Consider the following 27,919-nt stretch of genomic DNA (forward strand, 5'->3'; position numbering starts at 1 on the left):
ACCTCTCCTTTTAAGTAAAAGGAGGTAGACACAGGAAGCTGAGAATGCAGGATCTACACCAAGAACAAGATCGGCACCAGTGTTACACAGAAGAACCAAGCCAAAAGAGGACTTCATCGTGAACCGCAAGATGATGGATTAGAGAGGCTTCCAAAGAGGAAGGTTGAATTAATCTTTTCCAGGCTTAATCTTTTGCCTCTAGATAGTGAAATCTGTGGATGAGTCTATGAATTATAATGAGTGCAACATAATGAAGTATATTGCAGACTGAGTCAGCAGATCCCGTGACCATGATTTGATGGAAACTGGAGTGAAGTGGGAGGAATTGGGTGAGAAACTAAAGGCCTGAATGGGGGGGAAGGAATGGACTTTATCTTTGCAAGCCTACTTTCTCTCATGTCAGAGAGTCAGCAAGGCATAAGCTGGCCACAGGCTCCTTCAGGAAGCAGCCCATCTCCACAGAAGTAGAGTTACAGACATTCCACGACACTGACTTTTTATTATTATGTAAAACAACTGCTAATATGCAAGAAGACTCGGAAAGAGTTCTCATAACATCTGAATTGGTACTGGCACAGGACAGACATAAATCAATGCATCACCACTGAGAATCTAAAAGAAACCCTCACACTTACGGTCAATTGATTTTCAATACGAGTGTCAAATAACTGAATGAGACAATAATAGTCTTTTTAACAAATGGTACTGGGACAACTGGATATCCACATGCAAAAGAACAAAATTCGACCTGTACCTCATACAATATATATATGAAATTAACTCAAAATGAAAAAGCTAAAACTATAAAATTCTTAGAAGAAAACACAGGCGTGTGTCTTCATGACTGGATCTGGCACTTGTTTCTTAGGACAGTAAAAGACAGAAATAGATTAACTGAACTTCATCAATATTAAAAACTTCTACTCTTCAAAATACACCAACAAGAAGGTAAGAAGGCAAGCTCCTGAGCAGGAGGAAATACTTGAAAATCCTACATCTGATCAAAGACTTGCACCCAGGATACAAAAGAACTCTTACAAGTCAACCATAAAAAGACAATCCAATTTTAAAATGGGCAAAAACCTAAACAGACAGGTCTTCAAAGAAGGTACACAAATGGATAAGCACACGAGAAGATCCCCAACATTCTTAGTCATCAGAAAAATGCAAATGAAAGCCACAATGAGATGCCAGTTCACACCCACCAGGAGAGCTGATGACCAGCGGTGACAGGAATGCACAGAAATTGGGAGAATTATACACTTTGGATAAAAATGTGAGATGGTGCAGCCGCTCTGGAAAACAGTATGGCAGGTCCTCAAAAGGTTAAACAGTTACCATACGACCCATACGACAGCATTTCCATCCTTAAGTCTGTTCCCCAAAGAAATGGAAACATGTTTACACCCAAACTTGGACAGAAATGTTCCCAGCAGCATTGTTAGCAAGAGCCAAAATGCAGAGGCAGCCCAAAGGTCCATCGACTGATGGATGGGTAAATGGCTTAGCCCCACAACCGAGTAATGTTCGACAATAAACAGAAATGGAAATACTGACAAGTGCTGTAACATGGATGAAGCTTGAAGACGTTCTGTCAAATGAAAAAAGCTAATCATGAAGGACCACACAGCATGAGATTCCATTCCCGGGAAACACCCAGAACAGGCACATCTATAGAGACAGAAATCAGAATGGTGGTTGCCGGGGGATGAGGGGGCTGCGGTGCTGGGGGTGATGGCCAAGGGATGCAGGCTTTCTTTTCGGGGTGATGGGAATGTTCTAAAATTGACTGTGGTGGCGGCTGCACATCTCTGAATATACTAGGAGATACTAACTATGCAACCTAAATGGGCGAATTATATGATACGTGAGTTTTTTTCTTCTTTAGTGGAGGGAAGTAATTAGGTTTTACTTATTTATTTTTAGAGGAGGTACAGGGGATCGAACCCAGGACCTTGTGTATGCTAAGCATGTACTCAACCACTTGAGTTATGCAATCCCCCTATAATATGTGAATTATATCTCAACAAAGTTAAAAAAATCCAAAGGCAGGATCTAGACAATTTTCTTAATTCTCTATTTTGGGTGTACAGACGTGATCTGAACTTCTCCATGCTTTGACAACATGTCTAAAATGAAGAGAAAATGAAGGCAATGCCTAACTTCAACTGGTCTGTATAATGACCTTTCAGCACAAGGTATTCTGAAATCCATGAAATAAATACACACAGATTCTATATCCATTCACAAAAGTGAAGATGAGACATGACAATTTTCTGGAACATTCCATGAAACATTATCATACCTCTGATTTTATCTAGCTTGCCTCATTGTGGTGAGCGGTCACTAAAAAATACTGTTTAATAGGAAAAAAGTTAACTTCTGTGAGGAAAGAGGTATAATTCTCAACTTCTCTAAGGGTAAATATTATAAGAAAAAAATAAAGAAATGGCAGAATGAAAGTCAAAGTTTAAGAAACAAGTGCATTATAAAGATAATAGAAGTGTAATTATAATGAAGATGCAAAAGAAAGCTGTCCCTGAAAAGCTCGTGTCCTGCAACACTCTGCGCTGCACACTCACGGCCGACGTGCTGAATTTCACACGTACTGGGTTCGCAGTTCCATGTGACTTCCTCTCTCCATCCCGTCTCTTGTTTTCTGAATTAGTCTGATGATGTGCTGCCACCTCCAGGGACGCTTCCAACATGGACACTTTCTTTCGGGTGTCAGTCAGCTCTTGTTGAAGCTGTCTCATACGGGCCTAAGAAAATAACTCTGTTACTGAATTTCAAGTCACCTTATCATTGAGTTACTTAATAATATATAACTCCAAAAAATGGACTTTGAGAACTATCCCCACAGACATCAATTCACCTTCTTTTCCTCATGGGCACACATTCCTGTTTACTGAATTTCGTTAAAGACACAGAAGGCGTGACCCTCCTGCCTTATTGACAGTAAGTTAACTTAGACAATGGATGCAGCCCCACCAGCCATTCCCTGCCCCTCCCAGGAAGTGGCCAAGCTTTACCCCCACTGAAGTCTCAAACAGAAAGGGGTGTGTGGGTGATATGAGTGGTGGTAAATTCCACACTGTGGAACATTCTCCCTCTTTCTCATTAGAGGCTTAAGTTCAGAGTTCTTCACATATTTAATCTGGTGTTTAAATCCTTCCAATAGACTCCCATCTCACAATAAAAATGAGGTTATTCCAACAGCCTTTGGGGACCCGAGACAACCTGGCCTCCCCTGCCTCCTGGACTGCAGCTCCTACAGCTCCCCCCACCCCTCCCACTCACTCCCTTCCTGCCACTCAGGACTCTGGCTGCTCCTGCTTAGTCTGAAAATGGGACCCCAGTGCCAAACTCAAACATCACAGAGCACTCCAGTTCCTCTGTACTGGACAAACTTAGATCCAAATGACAGTAACTGAGCCTTGCAATGAGAACTGTGAGCACATTATTTGAAAAAATGTTCAAAGTAAATTATAAATAGAACAGGGGAGACTAAGTCAAACACAGTTTTGCTAAAATTTACATTTGTCCCAAATTATGACTGAATGAAAAGTAGATGCCTTTAAGGAGTGGAGAGGTCATAACAATACATGATGAGATGGAAATATTTCTAAATTTAATTCCAATTGACATGAATAAAAATAAAGTTATATCAACTAAAAATGTATGAAAAGCTACTGAAGGAAAAGTACTGCAAGATACAGCATTTACACATCAGTTCATCTGGGAAATCTGGATTTAACTGTCAAGGTAATCCACACAGTTGAATCTTTTCTCTCTCTCTCTCTTTTTTTTTTTTGTTTACTTTTTTGTTCACACAACTGAATCTTAATTTCAAAATACTCATTTTAGGTCTGACCATTTCATTTATCTGCTTCACGATACTAAAATGTGACAGAAAGATTAAAATGATTTGGGCAGTATAAATTACTAAGACCTGCCTGTATCTGTCAACAACTTATAGCTTAATCTCTTAGAATTTCAGGTGACACGGCATCTTTACTCAAAGTAAAGCACCTCCCAGGTCTAATTTTTGTTTGCTGGATACAAGAAATGCCTTTAGGCTGTTTTACAGTGTATATATTTATAGCCCGCACATTTCATATATTCAACTAGTTTCAACGTTTAGCTTTCATCAGATACTACTTTGAATTTTCTTTGAGGAAGTCTGAAAATTGGTTCCCTTTCTGGGTACTTACTTCCATTTCTGCTCTGTCAGTTTCATACTGACACAGTCTGTGCTTTAAACATCTGCATTCATCGATTAACTCCTTGTTTCCTTCCTCCAGCATCAGAACTCGTCTGCTCATGGCTTCAAGTTTTCCCATGTGATCCAGAAACAGCTGTGGGGTATTAAGTATTGTCTTTTCACTTCCGGCTTCATTTTGAGCAACTTCCAGTCGCTGTCGAAGCAACGTGTTTTCACTTTGTAGTTTACATATTGTCTCCTTCAAGAATGCCTGCTTTCCAATGTATTTGCTGAATTCCCCTTGTTTGCTCTGAGACAAGGGTTCAGTTTCCTTGTTTGAACGCTGGGCTTGGCCTCGGTCTCTATGCACACATTCTAATACCAACGTCGTTGGTCTAAGAGCATCTCTCCTGGGATGGAGCTCAATTTCTGGGCCACGGAATTGACGTTCAGCTTCAGGAAGTTGCTGAGGAAGCACCTCGCTGCTATCTTTTGGGTCAGACAGCTCAAAATCCATTGTGTCCTGTAAGTGAAACCCCTCATCTCTTACTCTTTGAACTGTACGCAATGAACTGACATATCATAATTTCCTTTGAAGTGAAAGACTAATCTCTAAGTTTATACAACAAAAAGTTTGCAGTAACTGGGTATCCAACTGGAAAAACTTAAGGTGGATACAAATCTCAAACTTTAAACAACCAGAAATGCCCCAAAGTTCAAAAGTTTAATTAAAGACAGTGAATCCATGAAAGTAAAAAAGAAACCACAAAAGGATGTTTAAGAAGCTCAGAATCGGAAAGGCCTTTCTTTCTCTGAAATACAACAAACCCAAAAGGCTTAAAATAGAAAATGAATAAATCTGACTACACTTAAAAATTAGATCTGACATCTAACCTTTACAGCTACCCCCAAAGTAAGAGCCTTAGCTCTGTATAAATTGGGACAGGTTAGATTTCCTAAAAAATTCTTTCCTGAGGATATTCCATAAATATTCTCCCTTTCTAACATTTTTAGAGCGAGTTATAAGAATTACATCTACCGATAAGTGATAAATCTAAGCACTGTACTAAGCATGTCTACAAACATCAGTTAACTCAGTTAGCTGTGACAATTCTGGAATAAAGGGTTAAAAACACAAGCAAGCTGCAGGGTTTCCCCCAGGGCTTCTGACTCTCTGACTCTTACACCAAACCAAAGCTACTTCTCTAGGATAAATACATGAACACAAGAGAAGCCTTCTATTTCCCTAATGGTGAATACACTAAAGGTAAAGAAGGTCAAATTTACAGAGCTTTTCTTAGAAAACCAGAAGACTATTTGCTTCTGCAATAATTTTTATTTCTTCTTCATGGTGTTTATAACAGTAATGGATGTGAAATAGCAGGGAAATACAGTGAACTGTTTTATTAAAAATAAAATACTGATATAAATAAATTATCATTAAGTATAGGTTACGGCGTATCTATCACTATATTCGAAAGCTCCTTGTACTGAAATCGGATACCACATGGAGCAGAGCGTTACTTTTTATCACACGTAGGAGAATGACACCCAAACTACGGTTTCTGAGCTGGCTATACTTTTCCCTCCTTACCATCACTGGAAATGATAAAGTAACCTCTCCAATCATCTATCAAAGGAGTGAGATCACCGCCAGAAACTGGAATGCCTGCCGTTAGTAGCAACAGTTTTGAGATAATGGAAAGTTCATCAATTCCTATGGACAATATTAACAGCCTCTCCTTGGATGAGGCCATTGTGAATGTCACTACATCACTGTTGCCGGCAAGTGGACTTGAATTCAAAATATTGCTTTATCCAATAGACCGGAAATGAAACCTCCAGAAAATATATTTACATATATAGGCTTTTAAAACCCTCTATACTTTGTGTACCTACAGTATTGGTTTTTAAACTATGTAAGTATACAAATTCATACACACACGTTTGAAAATGACTAAAGAAAATACCTCAGCATTCATTTTCTTAGCCTTTTCTGCCTCCTTTTGTTGGGAAAGATGATGGGCCAGGATTTCATCTTGTATTACTCTGGCATTCTGCTCTTGAGAAAGTTGTCTCTGAGCGTCATTTCGCTCTTCTAAAACCTGGAGACATATTACATTAGGTTTTGGGTTTTATACCATGAAAAAAAGTCAAAAAAAAGCTTAGAAGGGGAATCGTTCAAAAAAAATTTTTAAACCTGTCAAAAAGTAGCCTTTTTAAGCACAGGGACCTTTAATGCACATAAATAACTCAAATTCTAATATACATGATAGCTAAATTTATCACAGGGCAAAAACACAAGGGATGTAGTACCATGAAAGAAAAACTTTTTAAAACACTTTTTAAATTGAGTTATAGTCATTTTACCATGTTGTGTCAAATTCCAGTGTAGAGCACAATTTTTCAGTTGTACATGAACATATATAGATTCATTGTGACTGTTTTTTGTTGTGAGCTACCACAAGATCTTGCATATATTTCCCTGTGCTATACAGTATAATCTTGTTTATCTATTCTGCATATGTCTGTCAGTATCTACAAATTTTGAAATCCCAGTGAAAGAAAATTTCTTTATAAGGCATTTAACCAGTTCCATCATAGTCTCAAGGTGATTTAGCCTGGATTTTAACTTCAAAAAGCCAAAATTAACACATGGATTTGAATTAGACTTGTTACTTTGTTGAATGGACCAAAACAGTCAATCCTTATGTTAATGATTAAGCTCCATTTAACTTCCATTCCTTCATTCAGAAAAGACACAGAGCATCTATTAGATGCCAAGAACACCAAGAAATTAGTAAATTAAGCTCTAAATGTCATAGTTCATATTTAGGATGAGATAACTTATTTGTTTTAAATGAAAATATAGATTAATTCAAAAGAATATTATAAATAATATTGATGAAACAGTGTTAGAGATATGAAACTTTCACATTAAGACTAATTTACCTGATTTGGTTTATTCCTTACGCTCTTCGGTTTGCATTCGAGTGCTCGGGCAGTGCTTTCAAGCTGTTGTTTCACGTAAACTTGCTCATTGTCTTGTTTCTCTTTTCTTTTTAAATCATCCTTAGATTTTTCATATAATGTATAAGCATTTTTCTTCTTTGTTTCTTGTTCTAATGTGAATCTGCAGTGAAATATGCTTACCTTAAAATTTATTTTGTTAGAAAATAAAAAGTTCATTTTATGATCTGGTTCTTCACATGCTGATTTATTACCCTAATGGAATTTCTATGTTCTCAATTTTTTTTTCAATTCTAAGTCTCACATTTTAAATTCCTCACTTCAATCTCTTCATAAAGATACATACACACACACACACACACACACACACATTTGAAAAGTAGCAATGAAAAGACATAATGCTACTGAATTTCAGTCAAGAGTAACTCTGGTCAATAGTGTAGGAAAGAAATTTTGCAATTATTCAGTAAGGTTTGAATTGAAAATTACCCTTTTTTCCCCACATAGTCATAAATTACTCCTTCACTGGGACAGAGGATTTAGTTACTAGTTAAAAGAGAAGTTGCTATTTAGAAACAAGTTTATAAGTTCATGAGAGATAAAATTTCAACTTCATGAAGTATTACAGGGACTCCTACATGATATCCAGCAGAAGGAAACATCCGCAGGCATCTTTTCCAGAACACAGACCCGCTAATTAGCATAATCCAAGGAGAGGCTGGGGAGTCTACTCCCTGATGCCCTACATTTTGTTTCTTCTTTTGCAACACTTTGAACTTACCTTGTTGAATATTATTTATTTAGTTAATCATTTTTAAATCCCTTTTGGTACAAGGCAGGATCCATAGTAAGTAATTAAAAAGTAAAGAGTAATCCATGCTTTCAGCATAGACCTTTGAACTAATCATCTCTGTATGAGAGAGATGCTGAATAAACTAACCAGTAATCACTTTCCACTTTACTTTTTAGTCCATCCATTCATATGTTAAGAATCAAACTGCATAAATTTTTTTTAAAGTTTCTGCCTTGAGAAAAATGGTCATTTCATAATTCTGCAAGTGGGAATGTAAAGTAATATAAACTTTCTGGAGGACAATTGAGAGATAAGGATCAAAGATTTTTTTTAAAGAAATATAGAATGAGGAGATACATACATATATATATATATATATATATATATATATATATATATATATATATTGCTGTGTTATTTCCAAGAGTCTCATATTCCACAATATTAATGAAATTTCCTCCCCTGTAAAATCCCAAAAGGTAAGTTAGCAATTATGACTTCTCCTATATACCTACAGTATTAAAGTAAATATAAAGAGTTCAAATATTTCTTTAAAACCAAGAAATTCAGTACCTCATGTGGCGGAGCTCTCGTTCCCACTCCACATTTTGAAGTTTTAACTGTGATTTTGCTTCTCTTGTTTTCAGCAGCTCTGTGTGTAGCCAGTTCACCTTGTTTTCCATTTCTTTAAGTTTTCCTCTAAGTTGTGTAGAGTCAGATTCTTTAAGTTCTACTGATCTGAATGAATCAACTGGATCCTGAATTTTCAATAACCTATCAGAATCTGCATTAGGAGGAAAACAAAAATAGAAACAAAATATATGAATAATTTTTGTGTCTAAAGGACTGTGCATTTTCACATTCATTCATCCATACATTGAACAAATGGATATTGAGCATCTATAACGTGGAAGACATTCTTCTAAGCTCTGCAGATATTAAAAGAATGACAAAATAATATTATGAACATTATGCAAGTAAATTTGACAATTCAGATGAAGTGGGTAAAATTCCTTGAAAGAGAGGAATTACAAAAGCTCAATTAAGAAAGAACAAATAAGCTAAAAAGCCCTATATCTTAAAAACCAAAACAAAAGTCCTATTTAAAGACCTTACGACAAAGAAAATTCCAGTCCCAATGGTTACACTGGTGAATTCTACCAAATATTTTAGGGAAATTTAATACCAATTCTACACAAATGCTCCTCAAAAAACGAAGAGGAAAAAATATGTCCTCATTCTATAAAACTGACATTACCCTGAATCCAAAACCAGACAAAGGTATTACAAGAAAGAAAACTAATGTCATGAAAATGGAGGTGAAAATTCTAAACAAAACATTAGCGAATTAAATCCAACAATACAGAATAATTCATCGTGACCAAGTCGGGTGTATCCCAAGAATGCAGGGCTGTTTTAACACGTAAAAATCAATGTTATTCATCCTATTAACAAACTAAAAAATAAACCATATGATCGTGTCAGTGGATAAAAAAGGCACTTGCCAAACCTCAACATCTATTCCTGATAAAAACTTCCAGCAAACTAGGAACCAAGGGACCGTCTTCACTATGACAAAGATCCGTGCTAAGCCTACAGCTGACACCATACGCGACGGTGAAAAACGGAACGCTTTTCCCAGAAGTTGAGGAACCGGACAGGAGTGGCTTCTCTTACTCCTTCTATTCAGCACTGTACTGGAGCCAGTGCAATCAGGCAGAATAAAGAACCAAAAGGCATCTGCGTGGGAAATGAAGAGGTAAAAGTGTCTGCTAATCAGCGGGGAATATGATTATATGGTGCGAGTCAGCTAACTCCAACCTGTGGGCTGGGTTGCTTGCTTTGGTAAATAAACTTACTGAAATACAGCCACGTCCATTAACTTGTGTATTGTCTATGGCTACTCTTGTTGCAACGGTGACAGAGCTGCTTAGCTGTGACAGAGAATGTATTTATTGGCTGAAAGTCTTAAATGTGAACTATCCTTAGTAACACAGTAGTTTAAAGAAGAAAAAGCTTGACAACATTTGGTTATGTAGAAAATCTGAGAGAATCCATAAAAACACTACTAGAACTAACAAATGGGTTCAGCCAGGTTGGAGGGCACAGAGTCAGTATTCAGAAATCAACTGTATTTCTATCATCAGAAACTAAAATTTAAAATATATTATTTTAAAACAAATAAATAAAAATATACTACTTATAACCTCACTGAAAAATAAGAAATACAGGTAAACTCATAAAAGACGGAAAGACCCAGACACTAAAAACTCTAAAATATTACCGAGAAAATCAAGGAAGACCTATATAAATGGAGAAATAAACTTTGGGTTTAAAAATTCCATATTGTTAAGAAGTCAATTCTCCCCAAATTAATCTACAGATTCAACATAATCTACATCTCATTTCCAGGACACTAGCAGACTTTTTTTTTTTTACATTGACAAGCTGATTCTAAAATTCATGTGGAAAGAAGGGTAATAAAAGGAAACAAGATGAAGCCAGAGGACTGTGGCCTTTAACCATGGAGCTACGAGTGGCAGGAGCTGGATTTTAGGCAAGGAGGTAACAAAGACCTGAATTTTAAACTGTCTAGTAATCACGGTTGTGGTGTAGACCAAGGTCCCAGGAGGCGGAACGGCGGAGAAGAAAGTCCTGAGGTGATTTCAGCGTTCTAGGAGGGAAGTAGTGATACCCTGACCTTGGGTGAAGGCGTAGGAGCAGCAGAGTCAACAGAAAGCACAGGGAGAGGGAACGCTCACAGCCCCTGGCTGGCAGCGCACAACACGTCTGCTTCTGCTTTAACACAGAGAGGGTTTCTGAGGCGCAGTGGACTGTAACGTAGCCGTGCTCCCTGGGGCAGTACTAGGTGTGCACACGTTACCGCGAGACACTTAAAAAGGCTGTGTAGTCACACAGGGGTCCTACCTTTACTCTCCGGGCCAAGTCGTTCGATTAGCCTCAGGGTGTTCTTATAATTAGGGAAAAGCGACTCGCAATCCTCGGAAGCTGTCCCCGGTGACAGAGTTAAGTCATCGAGGCCATCCACAGAATTCATGTGCTCTTTGACCTACAAATAAATAATGCTATTTCACAGTGTCTCCAACATAGTTATAAAATACGCTCAGTGTACAGAGGTGATAGATATCCATCTTTTTGTGAGAGCAAAAACAGACACTTCTCGAAAGACCTGATTTCTGTCAAAAGGCTAACTTTATCAGTAGTGTTTCTAAATGATTTTTAAGTAAATGTTTCTACAACAAAGGAGGACTTTCTGTTTTTCCACTCTATCTTTTATAATTTTTTTTTTTTACTACAGGAAAACAATATTCAGGAAGGTTTTTTGCCTCAATTCCAAGGATAAAATTTAACTATAAATTATTATAGATCCTAACAATACTTTAAGTTTTGTAACTAGATAAAATGCTATTAAAAACTAGATATTAAATAATTATTTATTGACTCTAAAGGTCTAGTTTGAAAGGCAATTTCTTTTGAACTGTGTTATTAAGGCACAGAAAACAGTATTAAACAAGAAATTTAAATTTACATTTTCACATACCTGTGAGAGGTTATTTTCACTTCCATCAAGTCTTTCTTGCTCTTCCTCAGATGCCCTTTGGAAGTCTGGGTCTGCTGAAAAATGAATATGCTTAGTTAAATTTCACTACTTAGAACAGCTAGATAAAAGGCATCACCTTTATAAAAACATAAAACACATTTCATCAATTGACAGTTTAAATTAAGCTTAATCTTTAGCTGGATATTTACTTCTTTAAGAAATACTTCTGATTATTTAAAACTTCAACAAACTATTTGGGAAATACTAGATGTTACCAGATTAAAGGCATACAAACATCTCAAAGTTTCACTCACAAATTGATTCACCAGACACGAACAAAACAGAGAAATAAAACGAAATTTAAAAATACAGTAGAAATATACAAAGTCACGACAGACTCTATTCTCTACCTCCTAACAGTACCTTTTTAACAACATACCAAGCTTCAAGAGCAATGTTATTCATGGTTTCCAAAATTACTGTTACTTTTTATGCTTTTATCTTTCCTTTATCTGAAAAGTTTCCCTCTATTGTTCTGACAAGTTCCTTTTCCTCTTTGAAGACTCAGCCTGCTCTGTGAAGTCCTTGATTACAGCTTTCTGCAGAGACACAGGGATCTCTTTCCTTGGAGTTACCTTGGTACTTCACAGATTTTTCTAGTGTGTCTTCACCAGCTGAACTGTAAACTATTTCTTTACATGTCTGTCCTCTTTGCTCCTCTGCTGCCGAGGACGAACTCTTAAAAGTATCTTTGTATAAACAGTATTTATTAGAAAAACTTTGAGTTTATAGCTTGTAGTGACTACTATAGGAGATAACAGAATTTTTTGTAAATATGACATTAATTCTACAGGTAAGGATACAAAAGATAAAACTACAGGAGCAGAAAAAATACTGTATGATTTATTACTACAGCTCTGATTATATCACTGATTAAGGCACTAAATTAATTGGTATATAAAGTAGAACACATATTAGATGTGGTTAATCAACAGACTAGGTATCCTAGAAGAATTAGAATTGATATTCCATATATTATTTTTAAGTGATAAACCACTCCTTAAAAACCAACATCCTTTTCAACCTATCAATCCATTAAAAATAATAAAACAAGGTGATATACTATGTGGACACAGTTAAGAAGGAGGTCCTGTGTAGCAAATTCCCAATGTCTGCCACTACCGCTGGGAAAGCTACTTCTAAAATACAGAAAGGCAGAGAATATACTAGAAATATTTTGATATTTAGTTGCAGAGGTGCTTTTTCAGTTCCACTGAATATAGCTATAACTAATACTTATAAATTCAGAGCTAGATAAAGATAAAGCTAAGAAACCGTATTTTCAGAAGGGAATCTTTGGATGTCCACTTAGGTTTCCCAACTAGACATCACTCTCCTACCCACTCTCAGGAGTGTGCTAAATACTAGTCTAAATGAACTTACTTTCTCCTAATTCTCTTTGCTATTTAACATGCTGCTTTGGTCAGAGGATGAATGTAAATGTCATGCCAAAAGGTATTGTCCCGTTGCAGGTTGCATAAAAGGAGTAAACACAGAGAAGATCCTGCCAAATGATCTCTGCAAAGTCGGAGGATGGTGAAGCCACGCACAGGTAGACTATGGCTAGCTCTCTATGCTGCTTTATTACCTTTTTTGCTGCTTCTGTTCTCTGGCAGCTGTGATTCACACAGGCCACGGAGCGCTGCATTTTCTGACAGACACACGGCTCCAATATTCATCCGGTCTTTATCTATTGGGTTCTCTTCCCAGAGCAGCAGGCCCACGTCCTCCTCTCCCCCCAAACACACTACTCCTTCCCAGCTGGTTGTACTTTACATGTCGCTGCTGTTCACATAGGGAACCACTGTCTCTCTTTTTCCTACTTTTAATTTCCTAGTATTACTTATTTGGATTCACTCATCACTCTCCATAAAACAGTCTATATTCCGTAAGAGCTTTATGAATAATTATATTTCTTCAACATATGAATTTTTTCATTAACAAAATGTATGTCTAACCAGCCATTTACCAGATGTTTAAATATGCATAACAGTATTGTGTCCTAGAGACATGGGCTTTAAGAAAACTTTTACTGAATGGTATTACTTAAATTACAATGAGACAGTCTTTCCTCATGTACCAATATCTTCAGAATTCTTACCTTAAGCCTTGGATAAACCTCATAAACTTATATAAGAAAGGATAGCCTTGAGTGACTAATTTTTTCCATATAAAAATAGGGTAAGTCTAGGTACAAACTAGATCCAAAGAGTACAGGGTGCCACGAGACAGGAAATATGTAACAAAAATGTTTTCCTTTTCTTAAAAGAATTAAGTTGTCAGATTTAAACTTTTAGAGACGAGTTACAGAAAAAAAGGCAAGAAATGTAGACGTGAACTTTAAAGCCCACTTCATCACAAGGGCCCCTTTATCATTTCACATCCATGAACCCTGTTTAAAACAGCAGTTCTCAAGTGCCATCTGAGAAGCCCTGAAGCCCCAGGTTCCCTCCATCTAGGGAGTCCAGGAGGTCAAAACTAATTTCACAATAATACTGAATGCTATTTTCATTCTCATTCTCCGTTAAGTGTGCAGTGGAGGTTTCCAGATACATGACATGTGATAACATCATAGCTCTAATGGCTAATGGAATGTTTCTGTGTGCTTGTTTTTTAAATCTTTCAGTTTTATTTTCTAATATACTAAACATCAATAGATACAACCCACTTAAAAGTTCTTCAGAATTCTCAATAATTTTTAATAGTATAAAAAATATCCTAAACCCCAAAACTTTTAGGATTATTGTTTTAAAAGATCATGTCTACCAAATACTAAGGTAGGACTAATAACTTCCATCATTTTTAATAATCAAAGACACCACACACACACACACACACACACACACACACTCTCCTAATCAAAACATCCAGTTGGCTTAAGATCTTTGGGCTAGGGAAATAGCTCAGTGGTAGAGCACATGCTTAGCATGCACAGGTTCTGGGTTCAATCCCTAGGACCTCCATTAATAAATAAATACAGAAATAAATAAATATCATCAATGTGATAGCACTAGATGAAATAATTGAAGTGAAATATGACTGACATGTTAGCAAGTGAAGCTTTACCCTACGTAAAGGTCAGAATTCAATTAAGCATTTTAAAACTCTGGAAAAATCTTAGAACCTAATAATCAATCTTTCAGAATCCCTGAGAAGTATAGGGACTCCAAACTGAGCACTTTAGTGTCTCCCAACATCAACAGAAACATCCGAGTCAAAGTTGACATTTTAAAAATCTATTTCTTATGCTTATATATATTTTTCAAACATGGATACTGATCATAACATCTGCCTTACTTATGTCATCTTTCAATTACATTTGAAAAAATAAAAGGAATTAGGGATAAGAAGACTGTACTTCATTTCAGACTTAAATTTGTATTGCAAAATTTACCTGATTTGAATCTTTGTAAATTCTTCATTGCTCCTGCTTTCTTAGGAACAGAATCTTTCACTCCAACTGCAGGCTGAATGGTTTTTGAAACAAACCGATTAATAATGTACATTTGATACAATCTGTAGTAATAATTCAAGGGGGGAGGGCCTAGCTCAGTGGCAGAGTGACTGCTTAGCAGTGCATGAGGTCCTAGGCTAAATTCCCAGTACCCTCATTAAAAAAAAAAATTCAAGATAAAAGTATGAAAGTTTTTACCTTCAGGTGAGGATATTTTTCAGTAGACTCTAAAAGCGAAAAGGGACACATAATCAATTACAAGTAAATATGAAAGCCAACTATCCAGTCATGCAGTTAGTACTGAGTGCAATCCTCATGCTTGCTTTGGAAATGAACACGTTAGGTTTTGGTGTTTTGTTTTTCAGGGGCAGTTAGGACAGCAACAAGGCAGAAATATGAGTCCATTATAGATACTGAATAAAGAGCAGGAATACAGATTTAACAAAACATGCAGTTAAGATTTCAAAAGTACGATTATGTTTCAAATGACTTTACAAACTAGAAACGTGCACATATACAAGGGTGAACATGCTGCCTGAGGAGGAGAAAAGCGATCTTTAATCAGAGGAGCAAGTCACGGCTCCAAGAAGACAGATGTGAAAGCTGACGGTAAAACGCAACAGCACATCTTCCATGCGACTGACACCATTAGACTACAAGTATCTATCATGCTCTTCAATTCGTCCTGTGATTTAGGAAGTCCACAGTTGTGATGGCAGTTCATTTGAATGTGCAATTCACTTCTCGTCACAGAAAGTGTTATGAACTGATCAGCTTGGATACACACTTGTAGAATAATCGTTCATAAAAATATTCATTTTTTCCCACACCCACATGGGCTACTGGTCTGCCTACATTTCTTGGATCCTCTAGCCGTCAAAGTTTCTTGATCCACTCATGCAAGAAAGAATGTATACTGAGTTTTCAATATTGAAATCTGGTGATCAAAAAAAAAATTTCATTGCCACAGAATTATTAGACATTAAAAGTCTTTTATATTTCAAAACCTGTGTAGTATTCACTGAAAATAACAACTTTAGCATTTATGGAATGAAGCCTATTAATTTCTTTTATTTCCAAAATTGGTTTGGTAAATCAGGCTAATGTTTAAAAGGACTTTTGTGAAACAAGTATCTTATCAAAAAATTAGGTTATCATTAAAAAAAAAAAACCAACAACACAGCCAATGCTTCATATTCAAATTAATCTCACTTGAATAACGAATACCAATACAACATGTATCTTTGAAGCCTGAAAGGAGGAGTGGCTGTGGTTTATCCCAATTCTAGGCCCCCTCCTGATTCCAGTATTCTCTGGAGTGGCAGTGATCTAACCTGGCTTCAGTGCAAAATATACTGATGCCATTGAAAAGGAGTTCTCTCAAGTTTCCCCTCAATTGCAAAATCACCTACCTGCGGCCTTTTTTCCCTCCTTCCTTCCTTTCACTTTCCTCTTCAAAGGTACCTCTAGATCTGTGGTCTTAATTCTTCCCCTTCTCTATTCTTTGGACGGATGATGCCCACCACTTCTTTTCCCTCTCTGCTTAGCGGCAGTAGCTTACGTCTCTAATTTCTACTTCAACTCTTTGCCTCGCTCTGGCTATGAATGTGCTCAGAAAGAAAAACAAAATCATGCTTTTCCTTGATGCTGTTGTGTCTTTAACTCCCCAGTGGCTCTTCTTCCAGATTCCCCTAAACACAAGTCTACCCTCCGAGCGTGATCTAAAGACCAGGAACAAGGGCATCACCTGAGAACTTATTAGAAACGCAGACCCACTGCTCAGAATGTGCACTTTTCACTGGGTCCCCAGGTGACTGAGTAAAATGTGAGAAACTCCGGTCTATACCGAGTCTGCTTCTACAGCACTCGGACTTAACTGATCCTTCTGAAATCCAGCCGCACGTGTCTCACTGTAACACTTCCCCAAAAGCTGCAACAGGAGTGGCAGACTTTCCAGTGGACTCTTTACCGGGCTCCAGCTCCCCTGACCTCCCCGGAACGCACCCTGCCCTCTTCCTCTTTCCCACTCTCTTCTGTTGGCCTATGAGACACCATCCTATAAGGCAGCAACATGCTGCATAACACGAAGGTCCAGACATTGACAGCTGACCACACACGCCTGTGCTCACCCACGGCAGGCACACCCAGCTCTGCGTGATCAGGTACCGCAGTCCTCGCTGCCTTCCTAAGGGTCAGGGGGATGGGGGAGTGGAACATTCTGCTGTGCTTCCCGGACAAGCTTTGGTGCTGGAAGCAGCTCACTTCACACCCATCTCATTTCAAACACTCCTCTTCCTTCTTCTAAAGAACTATTCTACATTCATTACCACCTCCTGCCAGGGACCCCTCCCCCACTTTTCCTTCATTTACTCCCCTCCTCTCTACCTCTCTCATTCTTCGCTCCCTCCTTCCCTCCTCCTGATTTCCTGACTGTCCTCAGGTCACAGAGCATCTTGAAAGAAAGCTAACAACTGAGCTTCTTAAACAGCATTCTAGTTTAATCTGTTGCTGACACCTAATAAGATACACAATTTACTTCCTTTCCTCCTCTTTTTTCTCCCTATACGTTCAACAGGTGATTTTCCTTGGCTGAGAGAATAGATCCAAATCCATATTTTAAATCAACATTCTGTCAAATGAGTTTTTTATAAAATACAGTGCTTACTTTCTGTTTGTCCATTTAATGAATTTTTGTCTCGTAGACCTGCAGCTCCAGATAAATGGCCAACATGCTTTGGTAGTTGAATCTCAGAGGTACTCTGTAAAAATTAATATTAATAATGAGTTGCATAAAGATTTCCTGATCCCTTTCTAACAAAATACCTGTGTTTCCTATCTTATTATTATTTTTTAATTTCCTACTTTAAAAGCAATTAGACTTAAAAACAAAATAAGCATATCCTGGAAACCCAAACATTTAAATAGAAAATTTCATATATACTCTCTAGATCAAGTCTATCTTTTATCTTTACTTGGCTTTTGACTCTGTAAACTGAGCATGGAAAGCCAGAGCAAATATTTTCATAGACAAAATACTGACCTATGTGCAGATTTCAACAAAGAATTAACTTCAAAACACCTAATTCCATTTTGCATTCCTCGACAAAAGAAGAGGACATTTAAAAAAATACATATTTTTATATGTATAACTGAATTGCTTTGCAGTACACTTGAAACTAACATTATAAACTGACTACACTTCAATAAAAAATAAAATTAAAAATACACATATTTAAATATATTCTTTAATAAGTATATGTGCTATAAATTTAAAATGTTTCTTAGGACAGATATTGTTTTTAATATTAAAGTAACATACTTGGCATGAAAAGAAGCCTTGGATTCTGTCATGTTGACTATTAACAGATCACCGTAGAAACTGCTACATTTCAGTAAACAAAGGCTTAGCAGAATCTAACAATTATTTGATAAAACTTTTATTGATAGGAAAAATAGTGGAATAAAGTACCAAAGTAGAAAGAAAAACATTTACGTTTAAATTAACAGCAGAGAAATTTTAAATGTAGTTACGCAGCTCTTCAAAAAAGTACCATAAGCTTTACTTTACTAAGGGAAGAATAAGAACACTGTTTAGTGACCATCTGCATGTGCCAGGCCCTTATTATGCACATTCTCTTCTCTATACACAATTATAAAACTGATTCTAAGGACGCTTACCCACTTGCTGCTTCCTGGCCACTCCAAGATGCTGGAGCACCGTGATGAGCAGACGTGACCCGCTGTTCTCTCTGTCCGGAACATCCCTCCCCTGGACCTTCGTGTGACTGGCTCTTTCCTGTCCATCACCTGGCAGCTTTGGTCACACTTAGCTCTTTTCTGACTACCTACATTCCACCCTTACTCCAACCCCGTCCTAACTACAAACTCCCCCACTGTTGTCTAACCTAACGCTCTCCACGTTCCTGAAGGACTTACTGTCCCTGATAAAGGGTTCCTGTTTACTTGTTCTTCTGTTCCTGCCACTACAGCCTAACCCCTCAACGGCTACATTCAGTGCCTACCTGCCTGGTGCTAGTTGGTGTTCAGGAACAGGAATTTATTTAAGGTCAAAACATCTAAAGTCCCCAGAAGGTGTCAAGTACCAAAGCACTACATACCTATCGGAGATGTCCAGTAATAGTTTACTGACACTTAACGTACCCCAAATGAGAACTCCCCATGCCCGCTCTAACTTTCCCATTTTATTATCCTTCAGATTTTAAAAAAGTGTCCTCAACATTTCAGTAGGTCCCTAGTGGCCACTGTGATCATTCTGTCTTACATTTCTATAGCACCCTTTACAGTTGACAATGTGTTTTCACATTTGTTCCCACATTTTTGTTCATGACACATAACCTGAGAGGTAGGTATCAGTACCATGTTTTTAAACGAGGTCACTGACATTCAAGCAAGTCAGACAAGTGTTTCCAAGATCCCACAGTGGGTCAGAACCAGGATGCTACGTCTGCTGACTTCAAGTACAGTGCTGTGCCACTAGGCAGGAGCTGCCGGGATCCAAGGGCTCAGGCTCTTACCTCTTTCCACGGCTATCACCTACCCTGCACTTAGCTTCCTTCAAGTTTGGCCGCCATAAAGGTACTCAGTGCACGCTATTTTCCCTACCCAAAATGGGCTGTCCTCATTAAAACATCACTAAACCAAACTGCTGGTATTTTAAACCCACATACTTATTACTATTCCCCATGCTTTTGCTTCTCCTGAAATGTTCTCTGCAGCTCTAATTGACAATCCAAATATAATAATACTTTGAAGTCACAAGCACTGTCTTTTCAAGGTCAAAGTGGTTAAACAAACAAAAACACTGTTTTGTTTTGTTTTTTTTTTTAGTACAACCTGTTTCTGTCTCAATCTCACTAAGAGTTTTACACATTCATTTATAACAAAGAAACAGCTGGTCACAGGCTGACCAAGAATTATTTTCTTTAGTTTTTAGAAAATTTAACTTCAGAACCCAAGCCGATTCCCTATGACTTCTAAGCCTTGGTTTTTGCACTACATACACCAGTTTCATTAGGTGAGTCTGGAAAATTAACAGAAGTGCAGTCTGCAGTGGTATGACATGTAGCACGGAATGACTTTACTAAGTGTGGGTTAAAATGAGGAAAAAATTTTGCTGGGCAAATGTAAAAGTGAGAAAGTGACATCCCTCCACTTATGTCTTAACATGACTAGTCAAGTACAAACTTAAGGCAAGAAAAAAAGGAAAATGTAAGTATAACAAGGTGTGTGGAGAAATACATGTATTTCAGCATTTATAGATAATAGATCGGTGATGTGTCAGTATTGTCAGGGATATACTATGAATGAAAGCCTCTGTTTTACCTTTTTACTATATATATAAAAATATATAAATTACATATGCAAGTATATATATTATTCTTCAGCAAATTTTATAAAAGTATCAAAATATATGATATATAAAACAAAGGCCTTTGTTCATAGTATATCCCCAATAATACTGACTTGTATTAATCCACAACCATTTGTTTGTAAATACTACTTTAAGTAAGAGTTAAATTTTGTCACTAGTAGTCACTCAATTGAACACGGTCATCTCGCACTACCTAAGCACTGTGAATTATTATGAGAGAGAGAAAAACAGATGTTAGAAAGTTCCTAACACATCAACTTTCCACCTAGAGAAAGAACAGGTAATGAGGATTCTGGTAATATATAGCTTGAAAAGATATATTGAATGGAACATGAGAGGGGGCTAAAAAGAAGGTTAAAAAGTTTTCATCTCAAATTCTAAGCTCACAATTGGTAGATACTGAAAAACAGACTGTAACTTATTCCTATTCATCATATACTTCTTATCTATTTCCTTGGCATTTATGACGTATTTCCTGTCATAACAACTGAACTTTTACAACCTAAACAAAGGGAATAGAAATTTAAGTCATATTTTTAGAATTCAAAGAGATTTCATTATGACATAGTACATATATTATATTACCTGTAACCATCAAATGGATTTCATTATGATAGAGTGTGCATGTTATATAACCTGCAGCATGGTGAAGAATTCCATGTCTCCTCATGCATTCACATTCAAAAAATACTAAAATGCTTCTTATATTTAAGACCTTATTCTAGGTGCTCCAGGAAATGCACAATTACATTCCCTAATCTCTAGCTCTGTATACTGACGCAGGGGTTATAAAATGAATATGTAAATAACTACACTACAAAGCATCTGAAACTTGAAATTTTAGAATGGGACACGAGGACTGGACATACTTTTTTAAACTATAATACAAAAGAATTCTGAAGTAGGTTTTATCATATGGTTGTTATTAAGAGTCTACTTTGAGAGCTGGTTGTTATTTCAGGAGAAACATGTATTCTTCAATTAGATGAAGAGTTTTGAATATACTCTTAATGGGATAATTTAGAAAACACAGAGGAATCTATAATATGGATTTTGAGAAACAGAATTTTAATTTCTAAATTTCTATAATTTCAACTATTATTTTAGTCTTAATGCAGAACCAGAGAGAGAAATAAAGTAAAACAAACAAACAAACAAACAAACAAAACAAAAACCTTTTTCCTCACAGCTCTCTGATACCAAAATAAAAAGTGTCCAAGGGGAAAGAAAAAGACACATGCTATGCAGTTTTGGAACTGAAAGGCCCCAGGAAGAGGCCATGATTATCACAGTAAGTAGCTGTGTGCATTGAAGATGTCCCTGAGGCATGAGTATTATACAAGCGCCGTCAGTGTGGTTTAAAAGTCAAAGAACCCTTATCCTTGGCCAAGCTTCACACTTCCTCTGTTGTGGGAAACCTTTTCACAGTACAGATTTCCTGTCACTATGTATCTTCTAGTCCATTTTGCTTCAGCCTTATCTTCAGTATTTACCAAAGTTAAAAAAAAAAAAAAAATCAACGTGTCATATTTTTATAAAATGGTTTACTCTGACCAACTTTCTAATACAAACGTAAAACAATGATAGGCAGACCACCACTAAGTTTTAAGAGTAAATACTACACAAAACTAAATTCAGAGCAGAAAAATTAATTTCACAAGAGAACACTTTACCTTGGGAGCAAGAGCTAAGTCATCATCTGATGGAGGCCTTGAATCATCAGTATCATATTTGGGTGAAACTCTTTGGAGCAAAAATACACATCAAAAATGAGTAAGTTCACTTCTTTAAACAAACAAGTCACAAAAGTCTATGCTGAGGGACAAGAAAGCAGATTTGGGAGCCTGGCTGCCTGATGGTCAAGTCACAGGTCAACTACTTGCTAACCATGGAATCATGGGTCAACTAGTCAACCTCCTTAAGCTACAGTTGCCTAATTAACTAACAGTAAGCTGTAACAGCACAGCTACTCTGCAAAGCTGTTGTGGTGACTGTACGAGGTTAACAAATGTCAAGTACATAACACGGTGTCTAAGCCAGAGTAGGACACTCAACAAGCCTTGTTTCTTTTCTCTGTGTTCCCTTAGTCAACATGTAATTTTTAAAAATCCATAAAATCCTACCTGATGACAGAGATATCTTCATTACTCGGTGAAACCTCAACCACTAAATCCGCTATTAAAGAAAAAAGTAAAATAGACTTCATATCAGCAAGAGAAAAATACAGAATATTGAAAGTATAAGAAAGTATAAGTATTATAAAGTATAATGTTCTGTTAACAAGCATTCCTTTGGGACCACACCTAGAGACTACACACTTGAGTGAATACTGAGTATACTCCTGGTAGGTAATTAATGCATAAAAACCACTTCCCCTCCTTTATATTTATCAAAAAAAAAAGGATGTTTATCCAAATTTGGTATCTTGAAGTGAACTGCTGTTTACAAGGACCAAAATCCCAACCAAACTTTATGAGACTCACAAAAGAATGATAATCATTAGTAGAATCAGTATCCTAAACTGACACTGTCAAGCTCACACAGCGTGGTGTTTCTGGACGACACCCATGGGACTAACCCACCCTGCCATTTGGCTTTGTCAGCCTCGTGTTATCTGGGTACGGTCATCCTTATTCGCTCACATACGGTCTAGGGCTGCCTTCACACTGCAATGGCAGACATGAGTAGATGTGACAGACACCACATGGCCTAAAATATTGACTCTCTGGCCCTGTATAGAAAAAGCTTGTGCATCCCTGCTTTATGACATAACCAGGAAACCCTAAGATTCAAATCGAATCTTCTTACTCTTCTGCTCAACATTCTTCAGTGGATCCACGCGGCTGCCATTGCTGGTTCCCAACTTGACAACCATTTCTTCTTTGTCGTCTTTGCCGGACAACTGCAACTTTTCTTGGATGTTTTCTGCCCCAGTATGCGAAGAAGGTAAACTCTTCTTAGCTGCAAAAAGAGAAATGATTATTCTGCGGTCATCACAGTAACTATATCTCCTTCCCCCGTGGCTGGTTTAGGAATGAGCATGAGATGTAGCCCAGCCAATAAGATGCTAGGGGAAGTCTACCAGAAGCGTCTCTGTTTTCTTCCTCGTTAACAGGAAACATGCAGAGAGAAGCAGCCCTCCTCGCCTGTAGATACTGTCATGTGAGAAGATGACGCTTGGAACTGCTGCCAACCAGCAGACCAGAAAAGGCGACATCAAACACCAGCAGCCTCACAGCTGAAGGAGGGACAGCGTCTGGGATCCTGACGACATCACCGAACCTTCTAACCAATCCTGACTCCTGTTGCTGCAGCCACTGTTACTTAGGGCTCCTATTATTATTTGTGGCTAAAAGCATTCTGACAGACTTCCCAAGGTCTACAGCAGACCTCCTCCTTTCTATAGTACTAGGAAGGCTTTCAGAAGCGTGCCTGAGCTAGGTAGTCACCTCGTTCCCAACCATTCCTACAGCATCCTTCCTGCACCAACAACATGAAACTCATAGATCCTGCAAAGTTCACTGGCACATCTTAGCCTTTGCACCGCTGTCCTTTCTGCCAAGTGTAATCTTCAAAGATGTTCCGCCCACCAAACACTGCCCTTCTGCCTCCTTCCCTGGCAAACTTCTACTCGCTCTGCATGGCTTACTTGACATCCTACCCACTTTTAAAAAACTTCTTTCCTCACCATGGACTTAAAGTATTTGGCACATATTAAATACCAATAAAAATATATATAAAGACAGTTACAAAGTCCTAGTGGGCTCTGGGACACAGTAAGCACAGAATAAAGCAAAGCAAATCATAAAAATGGTGATGACAGTAACAAGCTCCTGGCGGCCAGGAACTGTGCTTTTGACCTGTTTGCATTCTGCAACGTCAGAGTGCTGCTTAGTACCTAAACGACACTTGAGAGTCATCTGTTAAGTGGATGAATTAACAGATAAGAATGTTTTCTTTGAAAATCCTGTTTAAAAATAATACAGACATTTACCAGGGACAACTCTGTTGTGTTATGAGCACCTTGAAGACCAAAACTGTCTATTCCATCTTTGTATTTCCTACAACAGAAGTTCTTTGCTTGATCCAGGTCTACCAAGTTAAAGGTGCCCTCATACAGTTCAGACCGAACAGCACGCTAGGGGTCACATCTAGGCAACACAGTCTTTTTTTTTTTTTAATGTGAAGCACTTCTGTGCTTTTATTACAATTTGTTGAGTCCTGAGTTGTGCTATTTATTATGACAATCCTTTAACTAATGGCAATAGAAAATCTTGTTCCAACAAAATATAGTTTCATGACAAGTATCCCCCAAAAAGAAGAAAACATCTGACTCTCATGAAGGCAACATATCTCATTCTGTTTGCACTTCTGAGGAATGCAATCGGTAAGAAAGAGACCTTGTTGGTGTAATGATGCAAAAAGTAACCAGTGCTTCTCAACAAGGCACTGCTTTCCTGATTTCTGCACTATCACTAGGTATCTTTAAAAAACAATCTCTTATTAGTATGCTACACACTGGCTCAGCTGTGCAGTTCTAATTGTTGGCCATTTGTTTACAGCACCAGGAAGGTATTGCTGAGCTCCCAGTTTTAAAGACAATAACTTTTTAGTGAGACTACTCATTATGCAATAACTAGCATTCATTTGCCCGATGTAATCCATTTGCTGTAAAAATTAAAAGATCCAGTTCTGTAACAAGGCCAACTTGTTATAATGTTAGAGGAAATGTACAACAAAGTTAAAACCCTGTTTTTCTTATTTACACAAAGATATAATATGGGATTTCAGGAGCCATGATTAAATAAATGAATTTCTTTTCAGACCATATTGTCTCAGATTTTAAATTACCTACAATTAACTTCTTAAGTACTTCCGAATACTAGACCATTAAGAAAAAATTAATGAAAAAAATAAAAACACATGAAATTTACACACTGGCTTGTTTCACTGCTCTTTCATTATCAAAACTTCCTCACTCTTACTTCCGTATCTATGGTGGGCCCAACAAGAGTAACTTATTACCAGAACTCTGTCCTGGGTCGCTACTTTGAGGGGGAATATTTGGTATCTTTCCGTCTTTGTAGTCGACAATCATCTGGTAAATGCTATGTACAAAAAAATGGGATAAATAAATATTACTACTTGAATACTAATATGAAAAACAATTACCAAGTATATTAAATTCTTAGATTATTTCAGACAATATCAGAGGTAATATCAAAACTTCAACTGTCCCATATACTTCAAATTTGTACAATCTACACTTTTAAATTTAGGATGTATAATTAAAAAAGAAAAAAAAAGTAAGGTGAAGTAGTCATGAACTGAGGGCAGTACAGCTCAGTAAGTTAACTAGAGCGAGCCTGACATATGGAAGGTATCTTGAACTCAGAAGCCCCAGCTCTATAACCAACAGCTATTTGTTCCTGGAAAAGTTGCTTCTCTTCAGCTCAGTCTTCCTTTATAAAACTGGGATCTTACTGTCTTGTTAGGCAGTTAGTTATTAATACTCATAAGAGTATTACGAAGATTTAATGAGATAATGTATCCCCCAGATGCTCAGAGAAATAGTGGAAGAATGGAATAATCTGTTCTTGAACTTTAATGCTGGAACTATTTGAGAATCCTAAATAAAACCCAATGTGTGTTTTTTTTCATAGGTGTAACATTTAAATGTGGCAGTTTTCAGAAAATGTTACAAATTATGGTGATTAGCTGTTCTTCATGGTTTATAATTCAGGGCACCTCAGCTACTATGTAACTCGTAGCTAAACTCATTTATAAATATATGACCTCATACAAGCATATGTATGAGAACTAAACAAGCTGTCACGCTTAAGTTTACGTGTCGATCGCCATGAAGACCGCGGAAACTGGATCAGCACAGGCATCCCAGGAGCAGAGGTCAATCATGACCCGACTGAAGGACCAGTTTCTTTTTCCTTTTCTTCTTTTAAGATTTTATTAAAGGTCTTTAGATAGCAACATCCAGACCCCAGACTCAGCTGCCAAGGAGATCCTGTTAAAACTAGTTTTAGTACCAACGCTGCAGCAACAGAATCAAGGGAAACAAGAGAACGATTAGCATGCCCTCACCCTGCCCCAATGCCTTGTGGGAGAGGATTGTCACTGTGGCCTTACGGAATCCCTTAGGTTCTTGAAAAATTCAAGAGGAAGATTATAGAAGAAAGCCCCCAAAGGAAAATACAGGATTTTCTGCTCTACTAAACATTTCAAGACCCAAATAACTAGTTAGAAAAATCAGATATGTGATATTATTTGGACCCCATGCATAGGGGTTACACTGGAATGAAATGGAGACCAGTAGGACCCTAAGGATAAAGGTCTTACAAACCCTGAGATAAAGAACCCTGTGCCCACTGCTCCATCTCACTAGTCTGGCCTTTTGCTGGTTTCCAGCTGGTGATGTGGAGTGTCTCACTGCCATCCCCAAAGTTCCTGCTCCCAACTAGGAACTCTCACCTGTCACGTAACAAGTAACAGTTAGGTCATTTTCAACCTCAGTTTACATTACAGTGCCCGTTATCTCTAAACACTTACTGTTTAAAACCATTACAACAAGCATATCTTTCAGCAGACCATCCTTGAAAATCTAGAGAACAGGCATTAACATGCTTCTGAAGAAGCAGCTTGACTATGTCTGGTGAGTCATGATGTGCAGCAAGCATGAGCGCTGATCTAAAATAAAAGAGACAACTTCACCCTTAGGAACTTAGCGTAACTTAAACAGTTAATTTGGTCTAGTTTACCAAGTTAATATCCTGCCCACCCCTGGAGAACTGACCACTTACATGCTCGAGTGCTCATCTTTGCAAATTACCTCCAAGGCCAAAATGGAGGGACAAAAAAGAAGCCTCCTGTCCTACTTGGGTAGCACATAGTAGAAGTTGCTAATTTAAAGTCCTCTGATGGACAAGAAAGGATGCTGAGGTCACTTATCTGAAGTAGGTAAAGATTTAAATAAAGGATTCCCCATTTCTTCCCTAGTCTGAAATATAATACTTTAAAATCAGCTAGAGGTCAGGTAAGGAGAAGCTGTTTGCAGGCTGAAAACAGTAATATGAATAAAAATGGCAACAAAAATAGTCACGGCTGCAGTTAACCACGCTGAGAAGCATGTGCCCGGCACTAACCTGAACAGTCTACGTATGGTCTTTCTTTGGCACAACCGCCCTTGAAGGATGTACCCTCCTTTACGTGTCAGGAAACATACTGGTTGGTGCTAAGTCATGTACCCCAGGTAACACACCTGGCCAGCAGGAGAGCTGGGAATTCAACCTCATCTGACTCTAAAGCCCAGCTCTTTCCTCTTTATCATCCACCAATGACTTGTCTTCTTTAAAGGGAATGTTTATTCAATAATTAAAGCTATTTTTCTTCCTTCTACCATTATCAATTAAAAATAAAAACATCAAAATGTACTAGAAATGAAAAAGGATAAAAACTGATGAGCCCACAGT

General features: G+C 37.5%; 1 protein-coding gene across 1 annotated transcript in view; it reads right to left on the minus strand.

Annotated features, from left to right (window-relative positions):
* Positions 1–27,919, minus strand: part of LOC116151591 (ankyrin repeat domain-containing protein 26-like) — a 50,461-nt gene that overhangs the window by 12,842 nt on the left and 9,700 nt on the right. Inside the window, exons 7-22 of the mRNA XM_064480950.1 lie at positions 27,000–27,137; positions 26,284–26,391; positions 25,461–25,543; positions 23,244–23,396; positions 22,559–22,610; positions 22,109–22,178; positions 17,709–17,802; positions 15,242–15,270; positions 14,984–15,056; positions 11,530–11,603; positions 10,896–11,037; positions 8,541–8,751; positions 7,157–7,337; positions 6,175–6,309; positions 4,215–4,727; positions 2,583–2,762 (exon numbers count right to left, since the gene is read on the minus strand). Coding sequence (XP_064337020.1) covers positions 2,583–2,762; positions 4,215–4,727; positions 6,175–6,309; positions 7,157–7,337; positions 8,541–8,751; positions 10,896–11,037; positions 11,530–11,603; positions 14,984–15,056; positions 15,242–15,270; positions 17,709–17,802; positions 22,109–22,178; positions 22,559–22,610; positions 23,244–23,396; positions 25,461–25,543; positions 26,284–26,391; positions 27,000–27,137 — 2,236 coding nt within the window. The remainder of the gene's footprint in view (positions 1–2,582; positions 2,763–4,214; positions 4,728–6,174; positions 6,310–7,156; positions 7,338–8,540; positions 8,752–10,895; positions 11,038–11,529; positions 11,604–14,983; positions 15,057–15,241; positions 15,271–17,708; positions 17,803–22,108; positions 22,179–22,558; positions 22,611–23,243; positions 23,397–25,460; positions 25,544–26,283; positions 26,392–26,999; positions 27,138–27,919) is intronic.

This window comes from Camelus dromedarius, chromosome 31, assembly GCF_036321535.1.
Source record: "Camelus dromedarius isolate mCamDro1 chromosome 31, mCamDro1.pat, whole genome shotgun sequence".
NCBI lineage: Eukaryota > Metazoa > Chordata > Mammalia > Artiodactyla > Camelidae > Camelus > Camelus dromedarius.